Source organism: Glycine max, chromosome 10, assembly GCF_000004515.6.
Source record: "Glycine max cultivar Williams 82 chromosome 10, Glycine_max_v4.0, whole genome shotgun sequence".
Lineage (NCBI taxonomy): Eukaryota > Viridiplantae > Streptophyta > Magnoliopsida > Fabales > Fabaceae > Glycine > Glycine max.
In genome coordinates, this window is record NC_038246.2 from 46,846,383 (window position 1) to 46,867,330 (window position 20,948).

The 20,948-nt window shown below is 28.8% G+C and overlaps 2 protein-coding genes across 5 annotated transcripts; both read right to left on the minus strand.

Annotated features, from left to right (window-relative positions):
- Positions 1 to 838: 838 nt before the first annotated feature.
- LOC100796509 (arginine/serine-rich-splicing factor RSP40-like) lies at positions 839 to 4,938 on the minus strand. 2 transcript variants are annotated; one of them, NM_001253202.2, is given in 6 exon segments: positions 839 to 1,097; positions 1,200 to 1,829; positions 2,123 to 2,358; positions 2,452 to 2,564; positions 4,018 to 4,128; positions 4,825 to 4,938. In NM_001253202.2, coding segments are annotated over 6 exon segments (1,125 nt in total). In that variant the 5' UTR covers positions 4,835 to 4,938; the 3' UTR covers positions 839 to 1,072.
- A 1,790-nt stretch (positions 4,939 to 6,728) lies between these two features.
- LOC100797041 (traB domain-containing protein) lies at positions 6,729 to 10,446 on the minus strand. Of its 3 annotated transcripts, none has more exons than XM_003536434.5 (7): positions 9,921 to 10,446; positions 9,103 to 9,218; positions 8,936 to 9,024; positions 8,760 to 8,834; positions 8,075 to 8,182; positions 7,646 to 7,747; positions 6,729 to 7,283 (listed from the first exon to the last, which is right to left on the minus strand). In XM_003536434.5, the coding sequence occupies exons 1-7, from the start codon at positions 10,316 to 10,318 to the stop codon at positions 7,014 to 7,016; spliced, it is 1,158 nt and encodes a 385-aa protein (XP_003536482.2). In that variant the 5' UTR covers positions 10,319 to 10,446; the 3' UTR covers positions 6,729 to 7,013. The 3 variants fall into 3 exon arrangements, with proteins under 3 accessions (XP_003536482.2, XP_006589563.1, XP_006589564.1); XM_006589500.4 differs by having other exon boundaries at positions 7,646 to 7,741; positions 9,921 to 10,440; XM_006589501.4 differs by having other exon boundaries at positions 9,103 to 9,231; positions 9,921 to 10,438.
- Positions 10,447 to 20,948: the final 10,502 nt, after the last annotated feature.

The following is a 20,948-nucleotide window of genomic DNA, read 5'->3' on the forward strand; positions in this document are numbered from 1 at the left end:
GAATTTGTTAGTCCAGAAGTATATAACCATTGTAAGAATTGATCCATGTCCTAAATCTAAAGACCTAACTTAATTTAATTACTCAATATCGACTTATTTTAAGGCATAATCTAACCTTTTTAAATTGTATCTTCAAAGTACAATTTAAGATTTTTGGGGGTGTTCAGGGCTTTGCAGTGAAGAATAAAAAATTAATCTCTAAAATATAGGCATTCATTTAAAAATTTGACCTCTTAATTCTATACATACAAACCTAGAAATATAGGCTTACTAATTAGTAAATTTATAGTCCTAAGTTTTTACATGGGCTAACAGGTTTAATTTTTTAATAAATTAAGAAACATACTCCGGAAATTCTATAATATAATTTAATAAGACAATAGCAACATTGTTATTATTTACTTAAATAAACTGAAGTATTAAGCCATAGACTTTTGCGATGACCTTTAGGTCACCATTTCATTAGTATCTATGTAATGTCGATTTTTTTTTATAAAGAATCTATTAACTTTGTTCATGTCTAATTTCTAAGGGAAATTTAATTGCCTTTAGTAAAGTCTCTTATTCTAACTATATTGTTTCTATCTATAAAGCTTAAGCTCAAAATCTTACTTAAAATAATAAAATTCGGCATATAAAACCTGAAACCTGATGTAGACCTAGCGGTTCTACTCATTTCTTAAAAACCCTTCCAAGGAGTAAGTGGATTTTAGGGTGATAATCGAGTTTTGTCCAATCTCAAATTCAGCAACCGTCATACAAATAAATGGCGGTCAACTATGTTGGAATGGTTCAAGGACACCCGAGGATTTTAGCGATATTGCCAAGTTCGCCAATATTGATCAAAAGATATAGTACCATCTTTTTACTGTAAACAAAGATTCTACAATACTAAGCTGACAAATAAATATGAAACTAACTAAACAAAAAAGGACTAAGTTGTCACAACAACACAAGTTTCAGAGCTTTATCACTACTACACTAAAACAAATTGCTGAAATGAAATTTAGTCCAGCCATGAAACAGTACTACAATCAGTTGGCCCTTCCGGCTTCTTCATCAAAGACTGCAATCATTCTTCTGCAGGGGGTGACTGGCTGCATTATCAGAAATAAACACAATTAAAACAATGAAGATTCAAACTACAGAAGGCTGAAGAAAATAAACAGCAATAACAAACTCTAGACGTTTTTGCAAACCTGTGGTATCTTTCATGCATGGGACTTTCAGGACCACCATAGTTGGGACTGTCCCTGGGATCAGGCACAGTATTTGGGCTCCCTCCATAACCATTGTAAGGGCTGGGATTCCCTTTTTCATCAGGACTTCCAGAGCCATGTCCATTTTCAGGGCTAGTCTTCCCAGTATCACGAGGACTACGGCTAGAACCGTGACCATTTTGGGGGCTTTTCCTCCCTCTTCCTTCAGGACTCTGCGAAGGAGAAATGCCATGGTCAGTTCTCCCTCGCTCTTTGTGATAAGGACTGCGGCTGGAGTCACGAACAGGTTCAGAACCCTCCCTTTCTCTTCTATATGGACTAATGCTTCTACGTCCATAAGCAGGGCTAGCTCTCTCCCTCCTAGGGGGGCTTCTGCTACGGCTACGGTCACGGCCATAGTCAGGGCTACCCCTCTCTCTCTGATATGGACTGGGCCCACGACCATAATCAGGACTACCCCTTTCTTTACGATAAGGACTGGGTGATCGCCTTCCATCACGGCTTCTATCACGTTGACGATCACGGCCTCTCTCAGGGCTATATCCATTTCTCCTATCATCATCATCTTTAACAGCAAACTCGACAGAAATAACTCGATCCAGTAACTTGCTGTTGGGAAGAAGAAAAAAAAAGTGTTATCATAACAGTGGTAAGCCAATTATAAAATATAATGGGAAGGCAAAACTGACTGGAACTTAAAATTAACATGAAAAAATATCATTTGGCCGTAAAACTAATTGGCTAAAGGACACAGGTATACAGAAAAACCAAGCCAAAAACCCAAATTTCTTAACAATGGTTAATTGGTCATGCAATGACTAGTGGCCAATGACAGATTTGAAAGAATCTTGATACAAAAATGCTTAACTGTCTGAAACAAATATCCAAATACATTAACTTACCTCATATTTGTAGCTTCCAGTGCTCTGCTAGCATCATCCTCTGATTCATATTGAACAAAAGCAAAATTCCTTCTGATCCTCACACTGACAATCTTTCCATATGGTTCAAAGTGCCTCTCCAAGTCCCTTGTTCTGGTATGGTATGTATCAAAATTAATTACAAACAAGGTCTTTGATGGCCTCCCAATAGCTGAAGATCTTCTTGAACTAGCAGGCCTTCTAACACCACGTTCATGCTGTGCAACACAGTATGTGTAAATGTGTAATGATGAAGAAAACATAATGGATCAAAACAACATTCTAATAGGAAAAAACTAATGATGTGTTACCTTTGTCCATTCCACACGGAGTCTGCGTCCCTTCCGACCAAATTCTACTCGATCAAGAGCACGAATTGCAGCCTCAGCATCTCTCTCGTCTTCCATATAGATAAAAGCAAATCCTACAGATCATGCAAAGTTTTCTCAGTTTGGTATTAAATTAAATTTGTCATAAAACTGAGAAGAGACATTTCAGTCAATTAGTCCAACCAACAAACACTTGACATCTGATGTGACAACTGACCCTTCTGCCATGCACAAAAATCTCAACACTTGCTACTCGGAAATTAAAATTTTGGTAAACCTCCATTTTCTAGAAACTAATTTGACCAATAAAATTAACAACAGACCTTGATTAGTAAACAAATTGGTGTCAAGAACAAGAACCCAAAAGTGTAGGTCTCATGGATGGTCAATGGAAAGTGAGTGCCTTCTACATCCATTCTGCTGCCTCTGCTGTGAGGTTGGCAATATTTCAACCTCAAAACATGTCCAAAAGTGGGCTGGGCAAAGGCACAAAAATTGAAAGGCAAATGTGACCGATGAATACGTGGAACAGGTGTGCCATTGCAGATCAAATTGAACAATTCTTCATTAAAAGAAGAAGATGTGCATCACAGGCAGGAAATGGATTTCTGAAAAGCCCATCCATTGGCTTGGGAGTAAATGGATATGCCAAGATAATCCTGCGTCAAAGAAAACGTTGAGTATGGGGGTCGATGCTTCAAAAAAGATGATTTTTACTTAAAAGATATCTTGATCCCCACAAATGCTCAACAAGATGCCGTACACCAAGGTCCAACCCCTGAAACTGAATCGCCAATCTTGGAAGATACTATGTAGCTGCTGAACCATAGGTAGGTTGTCAAGTCAAACGTCGGAAAATTTCTCTGGTGCTGCTCCCATGCTGCTGGATGTCTTAAAGGTCTAATTGCGAATGTGCAACTTGTGAATGTTTATTTCTTACTCTTGTCTAGAACTTAATGTTCATGTTCAGGATGACAAATCATTGAGATACTTGTCCAGTTCAGAAGTTAAAATGTTTTAATTATAAATCAACCAATTTGTTATTTTAAACAACCATGTCATGTTAACATGGCATTGCTCATCCTAGACCCAGTAACTCGTCCTCAATTTCTCTGGAGTATATATAGATGATAATATATAACTTATATTTAATAACTGAATTCAACACCATAGTTATTAATTCAGTCCAGTCCACAGTTCCTAAAGTGGATTGAACCACAAGAAGCCACAATCTGATCTAAAACTAATGAAAAAAAAAAAACTATTAGACACACAATAAACTCACATGTTTAAAATTATTGAATTTGCTCAATTTTAAGAAAAAACATCTTTTAAGTTTTCAAAATCCAATCTCTTGTAAGCCTGATGATCATTTAATTAATAAACACCTAGAAGTCCAAGTTCAATCTCAAATATCTGCTCCAGGATAATCCCCCAACCCCAATCCAACCAACAAAAATAAACAAAAGGATTGATGGCTATTAAATCATCCACCCTAAAATATACAATTTACAAAAAGAGAATGAAAAGAAAAAGGAAAAAACTTACCAGACTTCATATCCACCCTATCAACCTTCCCATATCGTCTAAAAAGCCGCTCCAGCTCTGACTGCCGGGCATCATATTCAAAATTTCCACAGAAAATAGGCCTCATTTTCCCTGAACACAAGTTAAGAAACACTCAACACTCAAATTCACCCTGTGCAAAATGGATAAGCATAACTGCACGATTATCAAACAGAGAAAATTCATTCAAGTCAACTCGAGAATAAACACACCCCTTGAGGCTTCTGCAAATGTATAACCTAATACTGCAATAACACATCATTCATGAGAAAATTAAGCATCAAATTTTGATGCTGCAAAAGAAAAATGAACAGTAAAACAATTTCCAACACAAACAACGAAGTTTTGCTACTACTCTTCTGACAGTTTCTATACCACCACCAAGCCCACATCTAAAAGAAACTATATAATCAAGCTCAAGCACATACAAACTAACAGTTTTGCAAATTGAAAAAGAAAGAAGAAGTTATTATTACATCCAAAATCCAATAAAAAAATACAAAGGGGTTAAATCCAATTAATGGAGGAAAATAATCGGCATGCAAAAAAGGAGAGCACGAAGCATACTTCGTCGAACAGAAAGAGCTTCAACACCTATTAGTTGGCGAGAATCTCACAGAACAGAGGGTAACAGCGGATCAAAACCTGGAATTTGGGTTCCAGATCTCAGATCTTGATTTTCCCCAAAAGTTGAAAAAGAAGCGAAAAGTACAAATTTTGAATGAAAAACAGAGATGAAAGATGAAAATTGGAGATAGGTATTGAAGGAATCTGGAAACAATGGATCACCTTGTTGCATGAGAACGATAAGTGCTGTTGGGTTTGAAGTTGGAACCCTAAGCAGAGCAGAGCAAAGAGTAGCAGATATTTTTGGTGTTGACCAAGACAATGATGCGGATCAGCAAATACATAAGCATACACACACATATATTTATATATAATATTTTTTTTTATTGCATCAACCATGTGATGAGTGATGACAAAACGGATATCCACAAATAATTTTTTTTGTGTATTTAGATTAATTTATTTAAAAACTGATAAAAAAATTAATTTATTTGAAAATTAAAGGAAAATCCTTTATTAAAATTTTTAAAAAAATATCTCTACAGAAAAAAAAACTATTAATTCTTAAACATGTTTGTATTTGTTTGTGAAATTTATTTCAAATCAATGTGATTATGTAATATTTTAAGTAAATATTGCTGTAAAAAAATATGGGTTTAGCGATATGTTCTATAAAAAATATGAGTTTAGAGATACGTAACTTTTATTCGGATAAAAAATATTAGAAAATTCATTTTGCTTAAGTAATTATCAAAATATATTTTAATATTCATATACAATTTTTTATGTAAATGACTTTATATTGCAATTAATTATATTTATATAGAATATAGATTAATTATTTAAAACTAAATAGTTATATTTGCAATTTTAAAAAAAAAATAGTTGCATAATATATAAGCATCTCAAATTGGTAATCAAGAATGAAAAATCAAATTTAACTTGGACAGTCACAATCAATTAATATTCAATATATATTAGTTTGGGAAAACTAATAAAGTAAGAGAAGTATTCTGTATATTAATTTGGAATAAACATATAAAATAAGTAAGAAATATGCCAATTAAATGTTTTCAGGTAAAATTCATTTGTATTATAATTAATTATTAAATGTTAATTATATTGAAATTGATATATACATTAATAATTTAAAATAAACTTGTTAGGTTTGCAATGATTTTTATAATATATTTAATTTAATTTAATAACTAGAATATTTGCATGATGAATAAATAGTTAGAATTAGAATTCAACTTTGACTTGTACATTCAACTATAAGTAATACATCAATTTGAAATAAATAAAAAAGCATATAAAGTAAAAGACATCTTCATTGTATTAATTTTGGAATAAATATATAAAATAAGAAAAAAATATGCCAATTAATTTTTTTATGTAAAAGTCATTTGTATTGTAATTAATTATATTGAAATTTATATATACATTAATAATTTAAAATCAAGTTGTTAGGTTTGCAATGATTTTTATAATATATTGAATGACTAAGATATTCGCATAATAAATTAATGGTTAGGACTGATAATGAAAATTTAACTTGCACTTATTATCCAAAAAAAAAAATTGACTTGTACCGTCGCAGTTTGTTTTTAACGAGGAAATTACTTATAACTAATATATTTCGTGCATTCGCAGTATTGCACAAAATAAATATTTATTTTATATAATTAAAATTAATAATATATAAATATTTTTAATATATAAATTTAAATTTAAATTTATAATAAATAATTTATGTTATAATATGTTATTAAAGAAAAATTATCAATAAATAATAATAACAACATATCACAACATAAAATATTTATCATAAGTTTAAAATATAATTTATATTTTAATATATTTATTTATTAAAAATTCTAATTATAATATAAGTTATATATTAAGCAGCATTTAATAAAATAAATATTTATCTCGTGCAATACACAAACTTACCATACTAGTTATATTTTCAATTTGTGATAAATAATTTATGATGTAATATATTATAATTATTGATATTTTTTATAAAAAAAATTCAAGTTACAACATAAAAACGCAGAAACATGACATGAGATAATGTGATAAATAAAAATAAAAATATTATAAAAAGTGTTACATAAATAATATAAATCATAATATTTTCGTACTTTATATTAAGTCAATGGAAAGTTTTACTTGTACATAATATTTGTTTGCAAAACATCAACTAATCTAACACAATCCCTTTCTTTCCTTTTTTTTTCGATTTTTTTCCTATATTTTTGTTTATAAAAATGAATGACCACGCCTACAGTATGCGAGGTATGATGCACAACTAAGATCTCTTAGTTTATATCTATTGCTTTTTCTTTTCTTTTCTTTTTTGAATCTTGGAAATTCTAATAAAAACTGAAAAACTAAATGGGCTTGCTTCATGTTCCTCCATTTATGAATTCATATAAGGCCCATAAAAGGATGCCAATGATTGTGTCCCTTACTAAACTCTTGATTAGATCATCAATCCAACCATTTGAACCTCCTCCATCATATGAATTTTTCCCTACAAGGTCTCGAAACCTCAAATTTCCCGTGTCGGATAACAATGCATATATTACACCGTTCATATGGCCTTTTCCAATGACACCCACAACATTTTTACTGTTATTCACAGCTTTGCTCCGCTTCAATGACCATGCAAGATACTGCAAAAACCACCATTGTTCACTTGTATTTGTTGGACCATGCAATTACATACAAAAAGGATATTACAAGTGTAACATAATTTATTTTTTATAAATGTGTAGCATAATTTTAGTAAGGGATAGTTATTCATGCGCTCATACATGCAGCTTGATTCCTAGACAATTTGAATGAAAGATATTTATTTATGCAGTAACTTCTTCTATGAGGTGTTCCTACATTTATCTAGGCCTAAACTAATTTTTAAGATGAGGCATTTATAAAAAAAAAATTGAAATGATTGTAATTTTACATATATTGTTTCTATTTTAGGAGGAACCAAAGAGGAAAACATGCAAGTGAAATTGAAAAAAGAAAGACTTACAGTATCTCGTTCATGTATGAGAGGTGGCAATAAAGAAGGATATGAAAAACTCAATTGCTCATAAAGTTGAAATGTACCATCATCTGAACTTGCTTCCTGCAACTAGCAATATTTGACTCTTTAGTTTTTCAAATAACTACTATCGCAAACTTTGACATATATTTTATGAATATCATAATGCATTAAGCATCTTTCTCTCACACAAATGTAAATGACTAAAGATAAAATAAACGATAAAATAAAACATTCTTATGATAACATTGTCATTACATCATATATTATTATATCAATAAGTTAATAATCTACAAACAACAATACTAAAGTCTTGACTAAAAATAGTAAAATATGAGATTTATTAAAGCATGGGATTTATTTAGCATGAAAAAATAGAGCAAATTAAAATAGTAAAATCTTGACTAAATAAACAACCTTGAGCTTATTTATAGAACTGTTAGATGAAGATGCTATCCCCCGAATAATTGATAACACTAAACTTAGTTTCTGAGTCCATTTCATAGCCTTCCATGCTCTTTGAAGCTGCAAAACATATTAATTTATTAATATTGTTGACATAACATTCATTATTGATCAAATAAAAGGTGTCGATCTTAAGCTAAAACAGTACAAGGCTAACGGGGGAATGAGAAAGTAAAGTATTGACATGAAGGATAGAGGCTTGCAGGTAGCCACCAATTCAGTACAACCACTAAGTGATGAAGTCCATTATAACTTGTCTAACTAAAACAATCATCTTTGATGATGTCAAATCTTGTAACACAATTAGCAAAGAAATCAAGGGGAACAGTACTGCAAGAAAAAAAAAAAAGGAATGTAGACTAAATTGAATGTGAACTCAGGTATATGATGAAGGACACTTAATTCGTACATAATGTGTATTTAAATTGCCGTCATTTGGAAGTTTAACTCATGAATGATTTGATTTTAGCGTAAAAGTTAAACTACTTAAGTAAAGAAAAATATGATTGATAAAAAATATGCCTTCACGAAATTAATGTAAGGTGTGACTACTCAAAATCTGAAACAAGTGTTAAGCTAATTTATTTTCTTGAGAGAATTTCATTCATCTGTGTTGGATGATATAACATGTACATACCGTTATTTCAATTGGCCGATCTCCTAAAACTATTTGTGCACCAATTTCCTCAGAAGCTTTCCGAGCAGCACGAAACTGCATTAATTATAGGCATTGCTTTAGTAAAAAAAAAATGTTTTACTTCTATAATACTACATTATAGGTACTAAAAATCTATAAATATACTTGGAAACTACCTCATCACCAAAAGGGCGATTAATATCTGAAGAGATCTTCGATGAAAAAGTAGCCAAAAGTAATCGTAATGCTAAAGCAGTTTGACCACCTGATATATTTAGAAAAATAATAAATAGGTTTCTTTTATAGATATTATAACACACATGTAAAAAAACTATGAACTTACCTAGGTTTATGCTACGACCAACAGCTCCAAAAAAGCCAGTGCCACTCAAGGAAAACATATTAGAACGCAGTTGTTTGCCAAGCTCATCATTGGCAGTAGCATACATGATCCCAGCTCTGGAAATGAAATCTGTACCGATTGAAGTTAAGATGTGCATGGATTGATAATAAAAAATTTTGTTTCTTAATAAAAAAATTCTTATTTTTAAGTTGTTTTTTTAAGTTTAAATAAACTCAACCATTAACAAAGAAAGAAAAGAAAGATGAAAGAAAAAATATCATTGGTTAGTTTTTTATATTCTCAACAAATTTAGACACATTTATATTAATCACAAATTAAAATAGTACAAGGTTGTAATTAGAGTTCTCACATAACACAACAACTTCACCTTTGCAAAAATAATGAATAAAACTTCATTATTATCGTTCTTTGCCATTGCAAAAACAGCTTATCAAATCATGTCAATGACAAAGTTTCTTGTAAATTATAGAGTACTTTTTTCTACTTACTGTTCTTTCCTCATAAAATGAATGACTTTCTTGAAAATCAATTTAAGGGTAGGAAATGACTTCATCAACTACACTCTTTGACATTCTTATATGTTTTAAGCCATTTTTATTCCCATGAGGAGGAGAGGAATAGATATCTCATATTCTCATGAAAATGATTTTTTTTTTTTTACAATAATGATCAGTTTTTACCTCACCCTTTGACATTTTCTTTAAATTGAATAACTTGTAAACAAGAAAAACAAAAAGGGTTATGTAGAGCTCAACAACGAAACTGAATAATAATGTAGTATGAGTGCTTGTGCTGACCTGCTTCTGCAGAGCTCAACAACGACATTATCTGGCCTCAGAGCACGCACCACGCGTTCCACCTCCACAGCGGAAACCTCAGAAACATGGGTGGTTCCAATCAACCAAATGGATTCAGGTTCGACGAATTCGGTCCTCCAAGAAGGGACAGGACCGAACCTCTTCTTCTGAACCAAAACCAAGCTCCCATTGTCAGCCAGGTCAAGCAACTCCGGGTGAGATTCGGCTATGGCGGCTCTTGACTCCTCCGATATCTCTCGCCTGTAATCGAAATCTGGAGGTGGGGGTTTCACGGAAACCTTCAGGATGGGTCTAAGAGGTCTTGTGGAGAGGGAAAATGGGGCGTTATTGGTCATGAAAATTGGGAAGGTTGATTTAATCACCGTCATGGACTCCATGGATTGGAACTTGGAAGCAAATCAGAAGAAATGATGATAAGATATTTCTATTATTCAAATGTTTGTGGCGCTGAATTAGCCTCAACTTTAAAACACACAAAAAAAAAAAAAAACCCATCGTCTTTCGGCTAGCTGCCTCTTATTTTCTCAGTGGTCACTTTTGTCTTATCCAAACTTTTTCTTTTTCTTTTTTCCATTAAAGAATTAATTACTACACATTTTTGTTTTTTTCTTTTATAAGAGTTTTATTTATTTATTTAATCAACAAAAACATATCTGATAAAATTTGCAACTTGAATTTAGTTACGAAGTATAATGTTAGTTATAAATCTGTTATGATGTATTGCCAGGGTACAATTTTATAGAAAGAATTTAACTTCTACATTGAGTCATATGTTTTAATTTCATTATTTAATGTGTTAATTAGATGTTTTATACAATTGCTAAAGAGATCCAAACTTAATAAAATAATATTTTTTCGTGGTGATCATGACGAAAATTTTGTTGAAAAAAAAAACAGAATGATTTTTACATTGCAAGAGACTAGTATAGTATAAGGACTTTTATATGTGGAGATACCTGCTTTTAAATATATATATATATATATATATATATATATATATATATATATATATATTAATTTTAGTTATCATGTTATGAGTATATATAAAGTATTTACTAAATTTTTATATGTTAATTTTTTTCAAAAGAATTTAATTGATCACCTTCACTTTAAATTATATATTTTTTTATCCACAAAACTTAAAGGTCTTATTTGGGATATTTTTAATTGAGAGTTTCAAAATTTGTTGAAACAATAATTTATTTTTAGTTTCTAAATAAACTCATTTAAAAAAAATTATTCTATTACAATTATATGATAATAATGACAATAACAATGATAAGAACAATAATATTAATAATCATTTGTGTCAATTTTAGTGATTGATGGTGGTGTCCGAAACTATAACAAATAATTATTTATTTATTATATGTGTCAATTCATAGAAATAATTACATTATTTTTAAGATTTAACACAATTTTTTTGATAGCTTCATTTTTTTTTAATTTATTTAACCAATAAGGTCCAACACAATTCTTAGATGATTGAGTTTCTTAAACATAATGACAAGAGTTCAGTTGTCCTGTGTATAGAAATTTTATTTTTTTTGAAAGAAACAAAATTTAGTTTGTTGATTTCTATATCAGGAAAAAGAAATATTTGATAGCTTTATTTTATTTTAAGAAAAATCTGATAACGTATGTATGATAGTTTTCTGTCTTTTTTTATGAAAAAAAAAAATACAGCCAAACAACGTCACTGGCTTATGCGCTCTATGTTTATTCTCACCAATTAAAGGCCTCCTTCCCATGCTCTTGAATTTTGGGAGCGGTAAATTCGAAAGAACTAAATGGACTTGTTGCCATTTATTAATGGAAATTTCTTTTTGTACTCCCAATTTTTTAACTACACTTTCTGTGTTTTTTGTAATCTTTTTCTAAAAACATTTCATTACACATGACTGGATTCATCTTATCGAAAATTAAAATTATAAAAATATATAAAATTTTCATATTTCCGGAAATTAAATTCGGAAGCATCACATACTTCTAATTTATTTTCTGTACAGTTGAATCCTATCAATAAAATATTTGTTTATACTGGAACTCATTGAATTTTTTCAATAGTGCCATTTTTATTTTCCATCACTAGTAGTACAAATTTATTTAAGAAATGTTTTATATTTTCCCGTCATAGCAACAAGAAGAAAAAAAAGGAAAAGTTGCATACTTGCAGTACTCCGACCAAGCACGCATAATAGAAAACTTGAACCTGCAGGAATAATGGTATGAAAACTCAAAGAACAAGTGTATCAGCTGAACTTGCTGTCTGTACATAACAAAATCAGAATCCCCCCCACATATATAGAATTTCAATCTAAAATATAATAGTTCCTATAAATGAAGGATTTAATATCACTGCACTACATCTTTGTCTATCTCTGATTTGTTGAAAAAATATACGGTATATGGATAGTGTAACCATTTTCTTCTTGATGTTTTAATATCGGATTCCCTCTGTAAAAAAACATTTTCTGCATTCTATAAATGTACTGTATAACATGTTTTATAGGCCCTTAATCCTATTAACTAGGCCTATGCTTGCCCACCTCATATTCTTTCGCTATACACACACTTCTCAATGCGAATACCCTCCATGAACATAAAGTTAGTGCCTTTGCACGTACTATTTCTTAGGACATACACAGATTTGTGACAGATCACAGACTATTTGGATCAAGAAATATATATATATATATATATCAAGGATATCTTTACATTATTCTTTAAATATATTCTACCCACCATCACAGCTTTCCAGCAAACTTAGTACACATAATATCAGAGCAGGTGTTCCTAATAATGTGACTTTCCAAAAACGTACTTCTGTGCTTCCTTTTGGCACCACACGCTGACACGGCATAAGTTGAAAGAAGACATCAGACAAACCAATGCACATAGCTGGTAAATTTACATAAATGGGTTAATTTAAAAAAATTAAAGAAATGAAAAATATTTTAAAAATATTATCGAATATGAATAAGTCATGTTTTAAATAAAGAAATTTTATTTTAAAATACGACTTTAAAAAATTGAGATTTTTTTAAAAAATAATGCTGAAGTCATATTTCAAAACATGATTTCAAGTATTTATATTTTTTTATGAAATTTATATTATCACAAATCACTTTAGTATTTTTTTGATTTTGTTTTTTTAAATAATGAAGTAATAATAACAAGACTTTAGTCTTTTTTTATTTGAAATATGAATGTGGTGTTTATTTTTTTATTTAATAGATATTGGTGTTGTGTATTTGAAATATGTTACAAGTATAATTTATATTATTTTATAAATGTGATAATTATTTAATGAGTACTTTTTTAATTTGTTGAAATATTAATTATGCTTTTTAAATAGTAATAATATAAAAAATAGAAAATTAATCATAGAAATGTAATAAAAATTGAGATGAAATATATTACAAATATGTGAAAAATAAAATTATTTGATGGAGGATGATGTCTCACATGTTAATCTTTTTGTTTGTAGTTTTGGTCTTTCAATTGATGATGATGGTAGTGTTGATGATAATAATGATGGTAGTCATAATCATGATGATGATGAGATGCATTATAATTTGGTGTCCTTTTTACATGGACAAATATGTAGACATGGAATCTTAGGATAAAGACAACACATACAAGTGAAAGACAATTTACTTGGTGTGATTGTATAACAAAAGAAAGACAAACTAAATCAAATCAATATCAATGTATGGAAAGACCAAAAGGATAAACAAAAAGATCAACATGTGAGACATCCTTTCACAAATAATTTTTTTCCCACATATTTATAATATATTTCATCTTAATTTTACATTTCTATGATTAATTTTCATTTTTTTGTATTATTACTATTTTTTAAAAAATAATTAATATTTCAACAAATAAAAAAGTACTCATTAGATAATTGTCACATTTATAAAATAATAAAAATAATATACAATTATACCTGTAACATATCTCAAATATACAACATAAGCACCTATTACATAAAAAAATAAACACCACTTTCGTATTTCAAATAAAAAAAGAAAAGAAAAAAAAAAGACTAAAGTTGTGTTTGTTATTACGACTTTATTATTTCTTAAAAAAACAAAAGAAAAAAATACTAAAGTCATTTATGATAATATGGTTTTTATAAAAAAATGTTAAATATTTAAAGTCGTATTTTAAAATATGACTTCGATATTTAAAAAAAAAATAAAATTCTAACTTTCTAAAATCGTATTTTAAAACACAATTTATCTATAAAATTCTAACTTTCTAAAATCGTATTTTAAAACACAATTTATCTATATCTTATAATATTTTCAAAATTTACCCATTCTTATATTTTTTTTTTCTAACCCATTTGTGTAAATTTTAACATTCTACCTTTGGAGAAGTTGACAGAGTACATCAGAATTAGAGAGTGAGAAGCTACGTACTGAAGCAATATTTTAAGAGTATTATATATTATATTTCCCTTATCTTTTCATTGAAAATCAAGCTAGCTTTGAAAGATGCTGATTGTTGAAGGTTACACTCTTACACAGAGACAAAAATTTGTGCTCCAAAGAGAATTGCAGTTATAATTGTAACCCCTTCAATCCGCCGTTACACTTTTAGTTAGAATTTTTTATTATTGAAAATTCTTCCTAGTTATTATTTTTCAAAACCTCAAAAATCAATTCTTCCCAAGATCAATTACTAATTCCACAAATGAATATAAAACTTGTTAGTGTATTTTATTTTCATTCACATCTTTTTGGAAATTTTTTTAAAATATTACTTATCTCATAATTATTTTAAGTCAAACACATTTAAATATAAATTATTTAAGTGATAAACTATTAAAAAATAAATCTTATTTATATAAATAGTATATCAATTCTTTTAAGTCATTTTCAATTAGACAATCCCATATTTATACGAATTTTAAATCTTTCTCATTTTAGTGTAATTTAATCGGAGTGTTACAATAATCATTTTTAAAAAGCACCATGGAATGAAAAAAAAAAAAGAGATGCCCAAGAGATGATGGATGATGTTCAAGACTGTAAGGAGAATAATTATTTCCTTATTGGTTGTGCCAAAGGAAGCATCATTTTTTATGGTGGCTCTTGCACCATAATGGTATAATTTTTTTCATAATAAGTATATTTTTAAAAAATTATAAAAATGAAGAAATTATATTTTAAAGTTTGATTTCATTATGAAAAAAATCATGTTTTAAAGCATGAATTTATTTTTGAGAAAATTATTACACTAAAAAATCGTATGTAAATATGATTTCAGTTTTTATTATTAAAAATTAAAATCGAATATTAAAATATGATTTGAACGTGTTTTTTTTTTATATATATAGAAATCGTGATTGTCATATCAATTTTTTTTATTGATTGATTGATTTCTTTAGCAGTGCGAATTGATTAGTAAGTTTGACCCTTTATTTTATTAAATCAGTATATGCTTACTATATTTAGAGTGCATACAAAATCTGATTACATTAAACAAGTTAATCTTCTCAATAAAGAAACATGTACGGGGAGGGGTGGAAGGGAGTAATACTCAGTACAGATGCAGATAAGAAAAGTTTCCATAATTATATAGGTTATCACAGGCATACACAGGTACACTTGAGTAAAAAAAAAAAATACTACTTTCTCCCATTTAACGTAGAGCATACGTACAAAAATATACGAAATTGTAGTTACTGTTATGCTTTTCAGGGTAAAGATAATTAGGTCAAGGTCAAATGTCTCTTCCTTTTTAATATTGTCCAAAAGCACATAATTGCTGGTCAAAGCCCAGAAGTCAGGTAAATATGGCTTTATACATTATTGAAACACCAATTGATCAGTTTGGCAATTTAACATGGCAGACACCGATATCTTTTTTGTGTGTCCTTACTAGTTTGGGGGAGGGGAGTGTGTTAAAAAGTATGTCTTCTTTATTTTGAATTAGTAATTTAAAAAATATTTTTTAAATTAATTGTTACTTTTTGTACAGGATTCAACTGAATTGAATTGTGTTGATTGGTTTGAGAAGACAAAGATATCATAGAACTTATTTTCTCCACTCACAATATTCAAACGAAAAGATATCTTACTACTCGGTTAAATAATTTAATTATATAAATAATTTATCATCTTAAATATTACACTCTTTAAAAAAAATCATTAAATTTATTTGATAAAAAATATTTAATAAATATTTTTTAAAAAAGAAAAAAATAATTTTATAAGATATTATATGATCTAACCAATAAATAATTAAAATAAGTATTTAATAAATATCTTAAATGGACTAAGTTGAGACAACACTAAACTATAACTTACACCTCAAAATGTCATGGGAACTAATTTTTCCTGACAAACCTATCAAATGCTCTTTCGATCTGGATCAAGTCATGACACTCAGAAATGGGAATAAAAATAAAATTAGTTTTCTTCCATCTTTTTGTTTGAGACTGAGATAAGGAGAAAAAGTGGCAAAATGTACATTGACTCAAACCGTTCACAACTCTTATTTCACGACTGTCATTTCTATTATTTATCATGTTCTTCATCAAATGTAAAAATTATTTTACTTATTTTTATTTGTAACATAGTTATTCAAAAATTAAAAAAATATTGAATAATTTACAGGATATTGTATAATTTAACCAATACATAATTTTATATAAATTTGTAAGATTAATAAATAACCTTTTATATATATTGATTTGCATAAAAAACTTATTTTAAAATTTAAAAATATCAAATGGTTATACTGTTATCTTTTTTATTTTTTTAAAAAAATTATAACTTAGACCCATACCATTACAAAATATTAAATTTTAAGGTTAAAAACATACCAAAGTATGGGAAATGAATGTATAATATATTATGTAAAATACAAGAATATATTTGTTATAATGCGAAATCAATTTGGCATCCATTTGGCTCAGTCAGTAAGTGCAACACACTATTAACAGAAATGATTGGATCGATTCTCTCCATAAATAAAGATTTACTCCACTCTCCAAATCTATTTTACTATTTTTATACTGTCATCAATGTTCTAAAAGCAAAACATCAAGTCAGACAAAAGAAAAATAAAATAAAATTGGACAAACTAGCAATTGATAGAGATTTCGTGCACACGCATACGGACAAAACAATATAAGTGCTGATTGGTTGGAACGCAATAGTGCTAAGTTGGCTTTTGGTTCTTCATATATTCAACCATTCAATTCAGGATATAACTCTTCTTTAAATAAATTTTGGTATTTTTTTATTATCTGACCATAAATAGATTTTTGCAATAATAATAAAATTGTTACAATTAAACCATTTAATACATAATATTTTTGGTAGTAGTGGTGATAACAATGAGTTTGAATATATAGTTTCATATAAATTATTCAAATTCCTTACCATTATTTGAATCTTAATAATTAAATTCTTTAACAATTTAATAAAAAAATTAAACGAAATAAAAAATCATATATATAAAAAGGTAAACTCTTGCAGATATGATTCAGTTACTTTTTGTAGATACTTAAGACTGTGGGGGTCGCAGGTTGCTTGTCCAATAATTTTTTTTTCTTTTGGTCCTTTCTTTCACTTGATTTTGGGGGTGGCCCTCCATCTTAACATGAAATAATTGATGTCAAATAAACATATACATGTATCCATGTGATTAGGGTATGGGCAAGGGGACACTAGGTACGGAACAATAAGAGATCGATTTGTTGTTTGTTGTATTATGAAAAACATGAATTAATTTATGTAAGATTGTTTTAATTTATTCGGTGATATTAAATTAAAATCTTTAACATGTAATTATCTTAAATACTCATAAAAAAATAATTTTATGATTTATAATAATTTTCCATAACTCAGAAATATTGTTTTGTACATAGTATTCTATTCTATATAGAATGAATACAGTACTGTAAAGTGAAAATTAAACTACGGGTGAAACCAGAAATGCTAAGTTGTTAGGGACAAGGGATATTCATATTCCACATGGGCATGGGACTATCCATGCATAATGTGTGGACCAGGGAGGCAAAACTCAGAAACCAATTACAGAAGTTGAAAATGATCGCAAAATGTACAGTGCAGATTTTTTATGATTTCACCGCACTCCCAAAAGAAAAGAGAGAAAAAAATTATATTCCCAAAGATATTTCGCTTTTGCGAACAACGGTATAATAATTATATGATTGAGTACCCTTTAAATAATTTAGTATGAATCGACTTGTTTAGGATTCCTTAATGGTCTTTTCTTTGTCTGTCCGTTTATACTTATGTAGTTTTTTCTTTGTCTATCCGTTTATGGTTAATATGTGAGTTCATTTTTACGATTAAATTAAAAACGAGCTTGTTGACTATGAGATATAGGGATGATCACTTTTCATTCGATGCTCCGTAAATGGTTTTTAAATTTTCATTTATTTAAAATAAGAGATTTATATATTAGAAAAATATAAAGGTGTAATTATTAATTAAAAAAGTGACGTGGACAGATGGATTTTCAATCTGCCTATAAGTTCAACGAAAGCTCAACACACATAATTCAAGTGTACAAATCTTCCTAAAACTAATACAAATACAAATAAAAATTAATTAGGCCTACTGCACATGGCTTACAAACTCTAAATAAGAACTTTCTTTTGTGCACTCTTCATCCTTAAGTAAGTTTTTCTATGTGCGCTATTTGTCCCCAATGTTTCGAGGACGGGGAGTATGATCATCACTAGAAGATGCCATTTACTTGCAACACAAAAAATAAAATACAATGCTCACTAAAAAATTATTTTCTCTCAATGATTTCCTCATACAACAATCGCATGTATAGAAGTTTATGCCTAAAAGATTAGTGCTACCTAGAAGTTGGATCATGCCCAGAACATCATGCTTAAAAGCTTAGTGGCACTTTATTAGACAATACTTGACAATTCACAAAGAACTCAGAGTACAATTCACATAGAACTCAAAGCACATTTGATTATATACTAACAATGTTATAGATGTTAAGGTAATTCAATTTTGTGTTAGGGTAACAATGTTATACATAGAGTATGGTTACAACCATAACAAGAAGAAATGCAATACACTACGGCAAAAGGTTAGATGTAGAAAAAGCTTGAATAATTAATTTGACCAAAGACAGGTGACCTCCTAACTTTATAAAGAAGTTCTGATAAAAATTTTAGCTTACATGATTAGTGACGAATGTTTTGTGTTATTATGTCAATAATTTTTGTCTTTTTAATTATATTTCTGTTCATTTTATTTATTATTTTGTTTTTTTTATCAAGATTTGATGTCTTGGTTCTTTTGAGGTAGATAATAATTAATGACAAAAATCATGGAGTATTACATTTATTAATTAATTTCGTCATGCAGATAGAAGTTCATTATCCATTGTCATTGGGTAAGCTAGTATTTATGGAAAATAATAATTGATTTGGCATATTGAAAATTTGTTTTACAAAATTATAATCCACAAATTTGTTTATATGTTATCATCTTTCATAATACATTTCATATATAGGTGTGTGTGCATAAGTGTTTTTTTTTATTAAAGAAAAACATGGGATGAACCTAAAATAATTTCACATTAATTAATTCATACATTTAAATTTGAGACATCTAATTAAATTAAAAGAATTATACGTCAGTTAATTTACATGTTTGATAATTTATGTAAATATAATCTCACTTGTTATTTAAAAATGACATTTTAACAAATCATAAATTGAATGTATTTTATAACACACACATATTTATTAAAATATAAATGAATGTATATTAACAATTATGAGTTTTCATGTACATCACTTGTTTTAGAAAGAATATATTGACAAGTTATATCTTTGGTTTTACTTTACCAAAACCAAAATTGTATCTATTCTTTTCTACGGGTGCGTTTAACTGATCCATCGTCACAGAACACACTCGATCACTTATACACTTATTGAATAACTGTATGTATGATATGAAAGAAAAAGGGTAAGAAAAGGTAGTGAGACTCGTGTAGCAGTACACAAAAATGCATGTGGTCATTAATATTTAATACCCATAAAGAGAGACCCCATCCCCATGTGTAAAAAATGAGTGAAATCCATGATCCTCCCAATGAACAGCTACTAATTTGTTGCTGCGAATTGTGTGCCTAATACGTGTTCATAGTGTGGCCTCTCCTCAACTTGACGTAGTAGTATACCATACCAACTACCAACATCCGTATACGTACGCAAAGGAGTGTAGCATAGCAAAGCTATCCCATTAATTAAAGTCCCTTCCGCGAGTTTCCCACGCTTTATCCCATTGGTTCAGTTTCAGTTGAATTTAGGCATGGGAAGTCTACTCGTCCACATAGGCATCAATTCGGACCCACTTTGACTTTGACCAAAAAAATTGAGTGCATCCAGATTAGATACGGATTTAGATTTTTTATTTTTTTTCTATTGAGAAAGTTAGGTTCAAAAATAGGATCGGATATACTGATTTCCATACCTTCCTATTCTAATATAATAAATATTTTAAATTATTATTATAGCTTTATAATTTTAATGAATTAATATTTGTTTTATATATAAAATTATTATTTTACTTATAATTTTATATAATTTTTATTTAATTTTATGTTGAGCTTAAAAAATAAATAAGAGTTAATAATTTTTATTTAATTTGTTGTTAAACATTTGAAATTTCAATTTTAATGAACAAAGTTTCATGATGAATATTTCTTTAAGTTATCCAAAATTAAATAAGGTAAAATAATTTAACATATAATAGATTCATTCCAATTATAAAAACAATTATCATATTTTTTCCATTTTTTATGAATTAAAAGAGCAAGATAAGATCAGCAACAAAATAGGAGAAGAATGACTCTAATTTTTGAATTCCGATGAAAATGGAAGACAAAGCCAAAGAGGACTTGAAGGCTTAGAAACTAGAGGCAAAATGAGACTAAACCCACTTGCCATGCCTAGTTGAGTTTCCCTTTTATTACTACTTATTA